The sequence below is a fragment of the Euprymna scolopes genome, chromosome 6 (genome assembly GCF_053919585.1).
Source record: "Euprymna scolopes isolate OS-2025 chromosome 6, ASM5391958v1, whole genome shotgun sequence".
NCBI classification, from domain to species: domain Eukaryota; kingdom Metazoa; phylum Mollusca; class Cephalopoda; order Sepiida; family Sepiolidae; genus Euprymna; species Euprymna scolopes.
The window spans coordinates 8,027,794-8,041,011 of NC_136487.1; the positions used below are offsets into that span (position 1 = coordinate 8,027,794).

A 13,218-nucleotide genomic window follows, 5' to 3' on the forward strand; every position below is an offset into this window, starting at 1 on the left:
TATATATATTTGTGTGTATGTATATGTATATATAGATATATGTATATGTATATATATGATGAGGAATAAAAGTTACATCAAACTTTATTGTATCATCAAATCAATACGGAATAAAGACGAGAAAAAAAGGAAAAAAATCTTTTTATGTCATGGCATTTTGAAGCAACGAGGACCTTTCTGGGTATTTGGGGCGATATAACAATAGCATTGCCGCTGGAGGAGATTACTTCGAGGGGACTAGAGTTTTATGTGAGTACTATCACTAAAAGTGCCCATACAAAAAATGTCTGGAAACTTATTGCAGACACTTTGTAAGTGCTTCTTATTATTTAATTTTATATATGAATTGCTCCTCTTAACTGTGTAGAGCTTTTACTATCTTCATAGGTTTGCTTTACTCAAATATTATAATTTTATCGGATTCATTTATATTTATGATTAATATATGAGGGGCAGACAAAACGATAAAAAAAAATTAGAGGCTTAACAGAAAGACAATATAATGTGCAGATTTTTTTTTTGTAAATAATGTCTACGTCATATTGTATTATTAATGTTCGATCGCTGGGGAAAATCATAAATTTAAATTTTATAATACTGACTTTTTAATTTTTAAAATTTTTTGTTTAATTGTTTTATTTTAACTTTTTTTTATTCTGTTTAGGCATTAAATATGGCGACTACAAAAGAACTGTAAAACAGATCAAATGAATGATTCGTTATTGTATATCTTTTTGTTTTCTATTCGTAGGTCTTGCTCAGTCTGGATCTTGGGGTTGCTTCGATGAATTTAATCGAATCGACTTGCCGGTCCTCTCAGTGGCTGCGCAACAAATCGCCATTGTTCTCACGTGCAAAAAGGAAAGAAAGAAACAGTTTATCTTTACAGACGGCGATACGGTGCACATGAATCCAGAATTTGGTATTTTCTTAACTATGGCAAGTACCATCTTTCTCTCTCTCCCTTTCTCTCCTCCCCCCCCTCTCTCTCTCTCTCTCTCTCTCGCTCTCTCTCTTACACACATACACATGCACACATGCAGATGCAAACATATACACCCGCTCTATTTCTCTCCCATACACACCTCTGTCTTTTTCTGTATATAAATATATATTTATATTTAGCCCGTGTTAATTAATGATTATCTAAGAAGTATATATATATATATATATATATATATATATATAGAGAGAGAGAGAGAGAGAGAGAGAGAGAGAGAGAGAGGAGTTTGATCACATTGATTTTTATGGCAAGTGCTTGACTGAGCTTTAATCTATAGTCCCCTTTGTAAAACATTTATATAAAACACTCGTCTATCTATAACCACTCTCAACAATTTCTCCCATCTCTCTATCTGTGCCTAAATCTAAACCCAAGTTCCATGAACTAAGCTTTAGTCCTGGAACTGTCCACCTGTGGACCTTTTTACCGAGAGCCTGGTTTCCAGCCGAATACAACATAGACGTCTTCAAATCCAATGTAAAAACGTTCTTGTTGAACTGTCCTCTTAAATAATCAATTTTTTACCACTACTGATCACTGACTATCTTACACTCATTAATATTTATCCTCAAGAAGCCTTCAGGGCTTGATAAGTTGTGACTCTCTTTTAAAAGATATATTATTTTGAAAGGTTATTTGAAAAGTATCACAATATCAAATCTCTAGGTTTTTAGTCATTTTTCGGTAGAAAAACATTTTTGAGCGATAACTTTTCTCTTCATTTTGATGGTGGTATTATTCGCGAAGAGTATGTCGATGGGAAAATTTCTTCTTTGAAACAGAAATATATAACATTTCTGATTTTTTTTGATGAAGATTGGTTATTCCTATTATTTGAATTCTTCAAACTACTGTTCTCATCTTCAGTGTCATTTTCACAATGCTTCAGTTTATGTAACTTTCGACCTTCTTCAGGTGTATTTTATCGAACTTGAGAATATTTCTATCGAACTCGGGAATCTGGATTGAATTTCGTACGGAAGGATCTGTGGCGCAGTAGTTAGAGTACATTGAAAATTAATTGTAAAGTGATATTCTCCTGAAGGTTGAAGGTTCAATACTCAGTGCAGGCGACTGAAAAATACAATTGTGAATTTCTTAGGACCTCTATCCAGTCATGGCTGACGGAATGAGAGCATTCTACCCCAGTGAAATAAATAAATGGTTCCGTTCGGTATTCCGGTAGATTCTAGAGTTCGACAGAGACCTTCCGAGTTCGACTAGATACACCCGAAGATGAGAACAGTAGTTCGAAGAATCTAAATAATAGGAAAAACCAAAAATATCAGAAAAAAAATAAAACATCGTTTGATTTATTAAATAAATAAATCATTAAACATTACTCGGTGTTATACAATAACTGCCCGAAATTATGTTTTTAATAATATAATCAAACTCTGTCTAGTCGAAATATGCGCCAACCAAAGAGACATATCGAATTCAGACTTTACAAAAGCGTTAACAAACTCAGATGTATACTTTGCTCTCTCCATGAGAGATTTACTCTTCGCGATTGATATCATCAGCCAAATGAAGAGAAAAATATTACCTTAGAAAAAAGTGTTTATTACAGAAAGTCTTAGAAAAATGTAGCAGCAAACTGTAAGCATAATACGCTTCACTTTGGAATGACTATTTAAAAATCAGATTTATTTGTACAAGGGTCGGAAGCAATCATAGTTAATCCATGCTGCTATAGCAAACTTCATCTTAACCAGAAATATATATTCAAGGAAGAGTAATTCAGAAAAAATAAACACCAAAAAAAATGAACGTTAAAAAATTTAAACAGTTAAATACAATCGTCAAACACAAATGAAAATCCACCAGTAAGCGAGGAAGTCTGGAAAGAAAACTTTGTTACGTGAAAACAAAACGTTGAAATGCTACTTTAATTTTTTTTTAGTCTTTTCATTTTTCTTTCACACACACAGACTTTATATGTATTGGCTTTCTCCGTTATACTGATGAAGACCGAAGGATCGGTCGAAAATATGTTCTTGTAAAATGGTTTAAAAAATTTTTCATAATAATATTTTGTATTCCTGCACAACATCAATAGAAAACGAATAAAGAAAAGTCACAAACTTTTATACTTTGTGTATTCTTTATATATATATATATATATATATATATATATATATATATATATATATATATATATATATATAATTATTTATATATATGCATATATATAATTATTTATATATATATATACATATATACATATATATACACATATATATACATATTTATATATATATATATATAGTATTGATTTTGATGTTTTGTGTGTATACGTTCTTTGCGACTATGATAGGGAGGCGAGTTCTTCGTGTGAATGTCTTACAGTCATGAACCAAGGATTGGAGCTCAGTCCAACATGGAGTAGTGAAAGCATATCAATCTATTTTCTATGAAAAATTGACTGTAGATAAAAGAACGGACAGCTCCCCACTAGATTGTGAAGTTGATTTTGTATTTTGCTAATGCAAGAAAAGGGTCAGTTAATTTCTGGAACAGTTGAGTGGTTCAAGATATAGCTATTCTTTGATAAAGACTAGTGTGTATTTTTATATCTATATGATATTTAGCTCGTCACACAAATGTACTCAAGTAAAACACTGCCGGATATTTCAATGTCCTTAGGGAAATGAAAAAATCAAATAGCAAGTAAGGCAACCCGCCCATACTGGCTGTTTAAAGTTAATTCAGAAAGAGATCATTCACTTTATTTCTATAATGAGACGCTTTCTTTTATTTCCCCTTATTCTTATGTTTTCCCCCCATTTTTGCAGGTTCTCTTTTGTATGTCGTATTTTTTACATCAATGCCAGACACGTTATTTCAGATGTAAATGAATATTACTCCTAAGACTGATTAAGCTTATTTTTTTATGTGAGATGCACACACACATATAAAATAAAAAAAGGTACAATTAAGTAAAGAGGGAAGAATTATTTTCATATTGGGGTGTTTTTCTTGTTTTTAAAATATGTATTTAAAAGCATTTAAACCTTTTTTCTCATCATTTCTTGCAGAATCCTGGCTATGCTGGTCGCCAAGAATTACCCGAAAATTTAAAAATCAATTTTCGCACAGTCGCCATGATGGTTCCCGACCGCCAAATAATCATCCGGGTAAAGATGGCCAGTGTTGGATTCATTAACAACGTAATTCTTGCTTGCAAATTCTTCACTTTGTACAAACTCTGCGAGGAACAACTCACTAAACAGGTAAACTCAGCCTCTTCATTTAAGTTAAAAGTTAACGTGTTTGGATTATTCGGACTTATGTCCTCACTTACTGTGTTATGTTCACAACGTTTTGGTCGATGTAACCTTCGACCTTCGTCTAGTGGATCATGTCGGGTTCGAGATTTTTTTTCTGAATATTGAAGTTTAAATCCTCAGTGGGAGTGACACTCAAAATAAAATTGCGACATACTTAGGATTTCTACCAGATCGTGGTTGACGGAACGAGAACATGCTACTACATGTGGAATAAATAAAGGGTTCCGTTCTAAATTCTTTGCTGATTCTTGAGTTCGACAGAAAGATTCACGAGTTTTACGAATAACATCTGAAGAGATTACATTCAACGAAACATAGTGAAAATACCACCCATGATGAGAACAGTAGTCCGAATAATCTAAATAAAATGAATTATTAATCGTCAAGTTCAGAAAAGTATGCGTATTTGTCGGCGTGTACGCTAATTATTTTGTCAAAACTGTCTTAAACGACGGTAAATATGACATATTCAACTTCACAATAAGAAAAGACCACCAAAGTATATATATATATATATATATATATATATGTATATATATATGTTATATAGGGGTCTTATTCAGAGAGTCTTATAAGTGATGCTTAGAAAGAGTCTTATTACACGCGCAGTCTTAGAAGAGTCTTATTAGAGTGTTTCTCGTTGAGAGTCTTATTACAAGTGATGTTGTATCTTAGTGAGAGAGATGTTGAAATAGTAAGAGTTCTAGAGAGGGATGTTGTGAGAGAGATTGTTCGTTCCGTGTTCGTGTTATGACGATTCATATATATTAAACATATGTTCATTCTTAGGTTAATAGATGTGTTGCTATGTGATGCTCTTAGAGTGAGGAGATAGTGTTCAGACAGTCTTAGTGTAGATATGAGATGTAGATTCACATTGTGGATATGAGATGTGTATGTCACGACATTTTATAACACAGACATATAATAACAATTCACTTTACCTTTTGCTGGAATCACAACACAAAGACAAGCTTTATCAAAACACATGATGGGTTTATTTCTTCACGACCGGCCGTGGTTTTCTCATCAAGAATTCAAAGCTTCCCATTTTAGTTTCAAAGTGACCGTCTCGCTTCCTAGACGTTCGAATTCCCAGACCCTCTCTGAGTTTATCACTGTCTAACTCTCTGACTAACTAACTAACTCTCACTTCCTATATTGATAAATCCATGCATGTCCGGCCACGTGAGCAAAATTTACGTGTTTCAACATGCACGACTTTGCACGTTTCTGACATTATGATTTCCCAATAACCTATTTTTTTCTTTGATGTTTTTACAAAGGAATTCAATCTACATATCTAATTTATTTAACCCATATTTTATTATTCACATTCTTTCTAACAATTGAATAGTTTATTTATTATTTATTTCATCAGAATTAACAATTTACTGGACATTCCATTTAAACCTATTGTTGTTTAAAACTTATATCCAAGGTTCGATTTCTGTTTTCTCTCATTTTATTTTAATTTTAAGCAATCTCTCTATTTTTATACTTACATGAAAAGGGGACAGCCCTTATCATGTAACATATATATATATATATATATATATATATATATATATATATATATATATAATTTAATTTAAATACCAAAAAAACAAGAAATGGGCAGGTGAAATTAAAATTTTCCCTAAGGCCTTATCGTCTGACCCTCTAAAAGGAAACGTCAGAATGATAGATTAAAAACTAAGAAAACGAATGAGGGAAGAGGGGAATTTTGGTTACAGTTGGAAGAACAGTGGAGAAAAAAAAAATCTCACTGTTCAGGTGGTTTTAAATCAATGAATATCTCCAACTGATGTCTAAGAATCTTTTGTCTACACAGGCTAGGTCGAGAGTTGTTAATAACTAACGCCTCAATGATATTGAGATGATAGTTCGACCTAGCACTGTATAAAACAGAAAACCACCCATCGGAATATTGATCGGCACACCTATTTATACTCAACAGGTGATCGCCAATGGCAGACTCATGAGCCTGGGAGTGCCCGGATGCTCTCGAAACCTGGTGTAGTCGAATATCCCGAGGGATATGTTGGGATATTCTCATTTCTAATCTTTGGGACGTTTTGCCAACGTAGTCAGCTCCACACTGACAAACGAATTTATAAACAACAGAGTTCTTTTGAATGGTTGGCAAAACATCTTTACGAAAAGAAGAGAAAAAGGTTCGAGTTGTGTAAACTACTCTAAGCATAGTAGCTGGAAAACATCGTTGAGTAGCAGAAGAAATCCTTTTAACAATATGAAAGCCATCAGGACCCAACCATGGTAATTTTAGATAAATGGGACAACGTGATGGACCAATATGTTTACCGCTATTAAATGTAGTAATTTTACGTTCAATAGTAGATTTTATTATATTAATGGGATATCCATTATTAAGAAAAATAGTTGTAATTTCACCAAGTTCCGTATCAAGACGGTTTGGTGAACAAATCATAAGTGCACGATGCGTAAGAGCGCTAATGAGGTTTATTTTTCTAGACTGAGGGGCAAAAGAAAACCAATTAAGATAGAGCCCTGTAAATGTAGGTTTTCTATAAACAGAGGTCTCAAACGTAGTACCAACTTTAGAAACACGAACGTCGAGGAATGGGAGAGAGCTACAGTCTTCAACCTCCATAGTAAATTGTAAAGATGGATGCAGGTTGCAAAGAAGACAAAGAAACTGTTTAGCTTCGCTCCGAGAGGGAAAGCATGCAAAAGTATCATCAACGTAGCGTGTGTAGAATGCTGGCTTAATAATTTTGGAAAATAATTCGTTTTCCAAAAATCCAACGAAAATGTTGGCTAACGAAAGACCAAGAGGGCTACCCATTGATATCCCATCAATTTGACGGTACATAATGTTGTTGAAACTAAAGGAGACTGATTTAGTAGCAAGTTCCATTAGTTCAACAAAAATTCGTTCAGGAAATTGTGGAGATTTTAAGGGGCCACGGTATAGATAGTCAGCACAAATACGAATGGTTTCATCCAAAGGTATATTAGTATAAAGACTATTAATGTCAAAGGAAGCCAAGAACTCGGTATTTTTAGATAAAGGTAATTTTTGTATCTGAGATACGAATTGAAAAGAATCAGAGATACAATGGACCGAATAAAAAGAAAGCACAGGTTTAAGAAGGTCAACTAGCCATTTACCAAGTTCGTGTTGTGCAGAACCCAACATAGATAAAATGGGTCGCAAAGGAATGTTGGGTTTATGGACCTTGGGTAAACCGTACAATCTAGGCCTTTGAGAACCGATGGGTCGGATTCTATCATAAATCTCCTTAGAAATAAATCCGCTTTTATGAAGTTGAAGAAATCTTTTCTGGATTTTTATTTCCATACGAAAAGTATCATCATGGCATAAATCACCCAAACGGAGAAACTTACTTTTATCGTCCAAGATTTGTAACATTTTGGAGATATAATCCGTTTTGTTAAGTATAACAACGCCCGATCCTTTATCCGGGCGAGAAAGGTAAATGTCGGGATTAGACCTAATTAATTTTGCAGCTTCAAAATGATTTTTCTGCCAAACAAAATCACTAGATTTAGTATTTATGGCAGAAAACCTCCGACCTAATTCGCCCAACTGAATTTTAACACTAGTTAATTCATCAGTAGAGATAGGCGAATGGTGTTTTAATTGAGTATACAATAATTCAATTTCACTAAATACTGAGATTTTATCAACAGAAGGGGGAGGAATGCAAAATTGTAAGCCAGCAGATAAAACAAATTCTTCTGTAGTGGACAAAACATGAGAAGAATAATTAAATATATGTTTATCCAAATTTGTTATAATCCCAAACTTCTTAGTAATTAAATTTTTTAAATATTTATCATAAGAAGAAGTACATTTAATACGGGTAAAATTATCGCCGATGGATAAAAACCTAGAAAAACGGAGTTTATCAAAGAAAGATAGTTCTTTCCAAACCATGGCCCAAAGAAAAAGGTGTTTACTACGTAACGAATTATATGTATCAGAATTAAACAGGATTTCATCTTGTAGGAAAACACGTTGAACTGCCAATGTATTTCTACATTTAATTTTAGAAATACGATGGCAGATATAACCGGGAGCATCTTCTCGAGCATCTTAACTGTCATAGCCCTCCTCTGCTTCTTGTGTAAGGGTCTGCAGAGTCCCTTCTGTATGGGTAAGCCCTGATATCGTTCACCAGCACTCTCCTGCAAGTCTCACGGGACATACCGAGGGACTGACTTCACGGGGCGTTTCGAACTCTGCTGGAGAGACTCTCTCACTCTTTCGACCAGCTCGTCTGTTCGCTTCTTGGGACGTCCCGAGTGGCTTGGACGGTTCTCTCTAGCAGCGTTGAAGTTCTCCACGGTCCCATACTTCTCGAAGTGGTCCACACAGTTCTGAATTCTGCTTTTGGATGGAGCCGTTCACATTCGAACTGACGCATGAAACTGTCCTAGGTTTTCTTAAACGAGCCTGTTTTGTAGTAAAATTTAACACAGTGTATTCTTTGTCCCAGCTCCTACTGGGGCCTTGGTGTACTCACGTTTATTCTGTCATGTCCTGTAAAATAAGGGCAATCGGTGATAATGGAGATATCACATAAAGTGTACACGCGGCCCGTTTTTTTTTTTGTGGTCATATATATATATATATATATATATATATATATATATATATATGTATATATATATATATATATATATATATATATATATATATATATATATATATATATATTTATTTATTTATTTATTTAAATAGAATGTGCGGAAATTTCTCGAGAGCTCTTTCGGCTATCATCTCATCAGGAAAATTCGATAGCAAAGAAACAATATTATTGCCGAAATTAAAGAGCACTTGGATTTGCCAAAAATAGGAAAAACAAAACGATTAAAAGAAAGGTTTCATCTGTAAATACAGCGTTTAAAAGCGACTAAAACTTGGCACAACGAGGGGGGGGGAAACGAGGGAGAAAAGGGTCAAAGTTCCATAAAGACAAATAATGTTTTCGTTGTTTCGTTGCTCTTTAATTTCGCCAATAATATTGTTTTGTATGCTATCCATTTTTTTCTGACGAGATGATAACCGAAAGAGCTATCGAGGAATTTTCGCACATTCTATTTAAATCTTTATATAAATTTTGTACCTTTAAACATGATGAAAATGAATTAAACATGCAATGGTTTATCCCAGCATCCGCATCATTTTTTACACTGCATCAGAACAAACTCAGAGAACGAGCAAAGTAAGGACAGTTAAAAGGGCGTAGTTTTTTGTGGGGGGTTACATGAAGGTCACCACTTATCAAGGCCCGGAGGCCACTCAGAGATAAGGGTTATTGCGTGTACAGTAATCAATGAGATAGTATTGTAGTAATAATTAGTATTGGAGATTTGATAGAGTGTCTTACTTAAGGGGCGGTTTGTCATGAGTTTGTTTATGTTGGACTTGAAGACATCCAAGTTGTAGTCAGGTGGGAAACAGGCAAATGGAAGAGAGTTCCACAGTCGTGCACCTCTGAGAAAGAAGGTCTGCTCATAGAATCTAAGTTTGGACTTAAGCACAGATAAAGAGTGGGGGAAATTATTGACAGTAGTTTCAGCCAAACGGGTGTTTCTCGTGAAAGATTGGCGAGGGAGGCGAAAAAAAACTTTTCACAGGCGCATCGGAACGTGTCAAAATCGACGTAATTATAAAGTCGGTCTTTCGGACGACAAATATCGAAAAATTGGCCAAAAGCATTAATTCCTTCACCCTCAACTGGCCAGTTTTCTACAAGGAGAGGTCGGGTTTTCCTCGAATTTTCGCATGTCATTCTCTCTTTTCGATTGACTACTCTTAATTCGAACGCTCGCGACTTCCGGTTTCGCGATGGACGCATCAGCTAAGACATTAGTTTTTTTTTTTTTCGTTTTAATTTCCTTCTTCGCGTTTCGGGTTCGAGCCTGCTTTCCAACTAACACTTTTTTTACACCTCTCTCCACTCTTGGGGTTCCTTACTACACCACCTCTCCACACCCGGGCAACGCCAGGTGCCCCCGATAGTAGTATATATATAATGGACTCTCCCGTCGTGTTCGACGCATGAGGGCCAAAAAAACTCGCTCTGTTTCACTCTGCCTTCAATGCTTGTGCCGCATGTGTGACACGAAGCCAGCTCTGCTCCCATAAACCAAGCCGCACGACTCACAGGACACAGGCTGGGAAGGTGCTGTTCCTACTCTTGCTCTACTAACATTTGTTTGATTCGATAACCGTGTGTCAATGCATGTGTTAATGCCCGCAAAACATTTTTCCCTCCACAATTTTCTATCCGCAGGATCTTCTTCAAAGGTATTTGTGTTCAGGCCTGCGTGCATAAGATTGTCTTTCAGCTTATCCCTTTACCCCAGAAATGGACGACCCACATTTCGATTACCCTCTTTCAGTTGACTGTATGCTAGTTGCTTAGGAAGACGGTTTTCATCCATGCGAACAAGGTGACTGAGACTTCATCAGGAAGACCTCAATACTTAAAATGTCGCACCTAGCAAACAATCCCGAGTTAGGGGCCTTGTCTTTCCATGTTAATCCACATATACTGCGAAGGCAACACTTGTGGAATGTATCCAGTTGCGCAATCTTCCTACGGTATGGGGTCCAGGCTTCCGATCCATACAGGAGTATCGAAACAATCACTGCACGATAAAGTGAGATTTTGGTCTTTAGAGTCAAACCTCTTTCATTCCATACTCTTGACCACATTTTGCCGAAGGCATCAGTCGCCTTTGAAAGTCTGCTCAATATCTCATCATCAAGTGATGCTGACGAATTTACCTTACTTCCGAGATATGCAAAGGATTTAACATACTTTAGAGGCTGTCTATTCACTAAGATTTTCTGAGCGGGTTCCACATATTCTGGTCTCGGAATATTCACACCACCTTGCTGCAACGGGGTGCGCTTTGGTCGGTAGATAACTTCTGTCTTTTTAATACTAATCGTCAAACCAAATGCTTTTGCGGCATAAGAAAACTTGTCAACTAATTCTTGTGCTTCTTCAAATGAAGTGGCCACGAGTACAGCATCGTTTGCAAAAAGAAAATCACGAACCATTTTGCTTCTTGTTAGTGTTTTAGCTTTGAATCTTTGATGATTGAAAAGACCCCCGGTAGTTCTAAACTCAAAATGGACACCTTGCGTGTAATCTTTAAAAGCATGCTCGAGCATGATTGAAAAGAAGATGGCAAAGAGCACAGGTGTCATAACACACCCCTGTTTCGTACCGGTTTTTACCTTGAATGACTCAGAGAATTTCCGTCTGCTCTTACACGTGCCTCCATATTCTCGTGAAAGGATATACTTAGATTTAACATTTTTTCAGGGATTCCAACTTTATTTGAAACCTTCCAAAGTGCGACTCTGTTGACAGAGTCAAACGCCTTGGTTAGGTCGATAAAAACGACAAACAGATCCTGATTTTTCTCACGTACCTTCTCTGCAACTTGGCATAAACAATAGATCATGTCGATGGTTCCCCTTCCAGATCTAAAGCCACACTGCGTCTCAGGATAAATTTTGTCTACTGGATGAATGATTATCCTGTTCAAAATGACCCTGGCTAGTACTTTTCCAGCCACAGAGAGCAGTGATATTCCACGGTAGTTATCACAATCAATGCGCTTTCTTTTATTCTTGAAGAGATGGATTAATCACACACACACACACACACACACACATATATATATATATATATATATATATATATAATATTTATATATATATATATATATATATATGTATATATATATATAATGATTGTATCTTTGTAGTTTCATGGATGTAAATATACTTAAACGCAAGCATCTGTCATAAAGTGCTCAATGAAAAGCAGGACGTAATAATAGTATTATATTTAATTAAACAACTATTATTGGCTACATATGTGCACATATGTTTCTGTTCCAATGCCTTTAGAGGAGTTGTGTCACCAAGCCGAATGTTTATACAACGAAACCAGCTTTTAAATAGTCATTTTTAAAGTTTCTCCATTATTTGAAAAGGAATTAACATTTATAATAAAGAAAAATATAAACCAAATTATAGGGTAGGGAACAGGGGGTTGGAGTTAAGGGGAGGGCAGGGGCTTAACACTTCCTTGCATAACATTTTATTAATTTACTTAACATATTTATTTCACTTTTATTACTTTGCGGTGAGATTTTTTTATCTCTGTTAGATGTTTATCTCTGTCTCTTGCGGTTTCTCTAAAGAGATTGAAGCAGAAACACGTATGCACATACATGTATACATGTATGAAGCCAATAATGTTTGTATAATAAACTTGCTATATTATTATTATTATTATTATCATTATTATCATTATTATCATTATTATTATTGGTTCACATGGAGCTTTCACCCAACCGATCTAACTGGAAACTTGTGGTGTTCTCTGGAAGCTGAGTGACAACAAGTCTCCCCAGACGTCCAGCTCTCTCCACCTCCTTCGATAGTATTTGCAAATAAATGTGCGTCATCGCAACAGCCATTTACCATTGATTTCTCGCTGGCAGTGGGCATTGGTTTATACTGGAATTTGAGTGGCACTAAGCCTCCCCAAGGTCCCAGTTCTCTTCGCGCTTATCCAGCGGAGGTCTTATCAGCGCTCTCTCCTCGGTCTTTCCATCCTCCTTGATCCTTCTCAACTCTTTGGTATCACTTTTCTATTGGGGGACGGTGATAAGACACGGGGGTGGGGAATGCGTGATGGAGGTGTAGAACTTGTAGATATGCAGCTTCTGTGTTCTTCGTTCCCTGTAATGCTTCTTCGTTATATTTTATTCTTGTATTATTCTCCGCATTCAAGTGTTTTCCTTAATATTTATTATTATTATTATTATTATTATTATTATTATCATTATTATTATTATTATTATTATTATTATTAT

At 35.4% G+C, this 13,218-nt stretch overlaps 1 protein-coding gene across 1 annotated transcript in view; it reads left to right on the forward strand.

Annotated features, from left to right (window-relative positions):
- LOC145277487 (dynein axonemal heavy chain 5-like) overlaps positions 1–13,218 on the forward strand; it is a 690,378-nt gene that overhangs the window by 427,228 nt on the left and 249,932 nt on the right. Inside the window, exons 32-33 of the mRNA XM_080128869.1 lie at positions 752–939; positions 4,045–4,239. Coding sequence (XP_079984995.1) covers positions 752–939; positions 4,045–4,239 — 383 coding nt within the window. The remainder of the gene's footprint in view (positions 1–751; positions 940–4,044; positions 4,240–13,218) is intronic.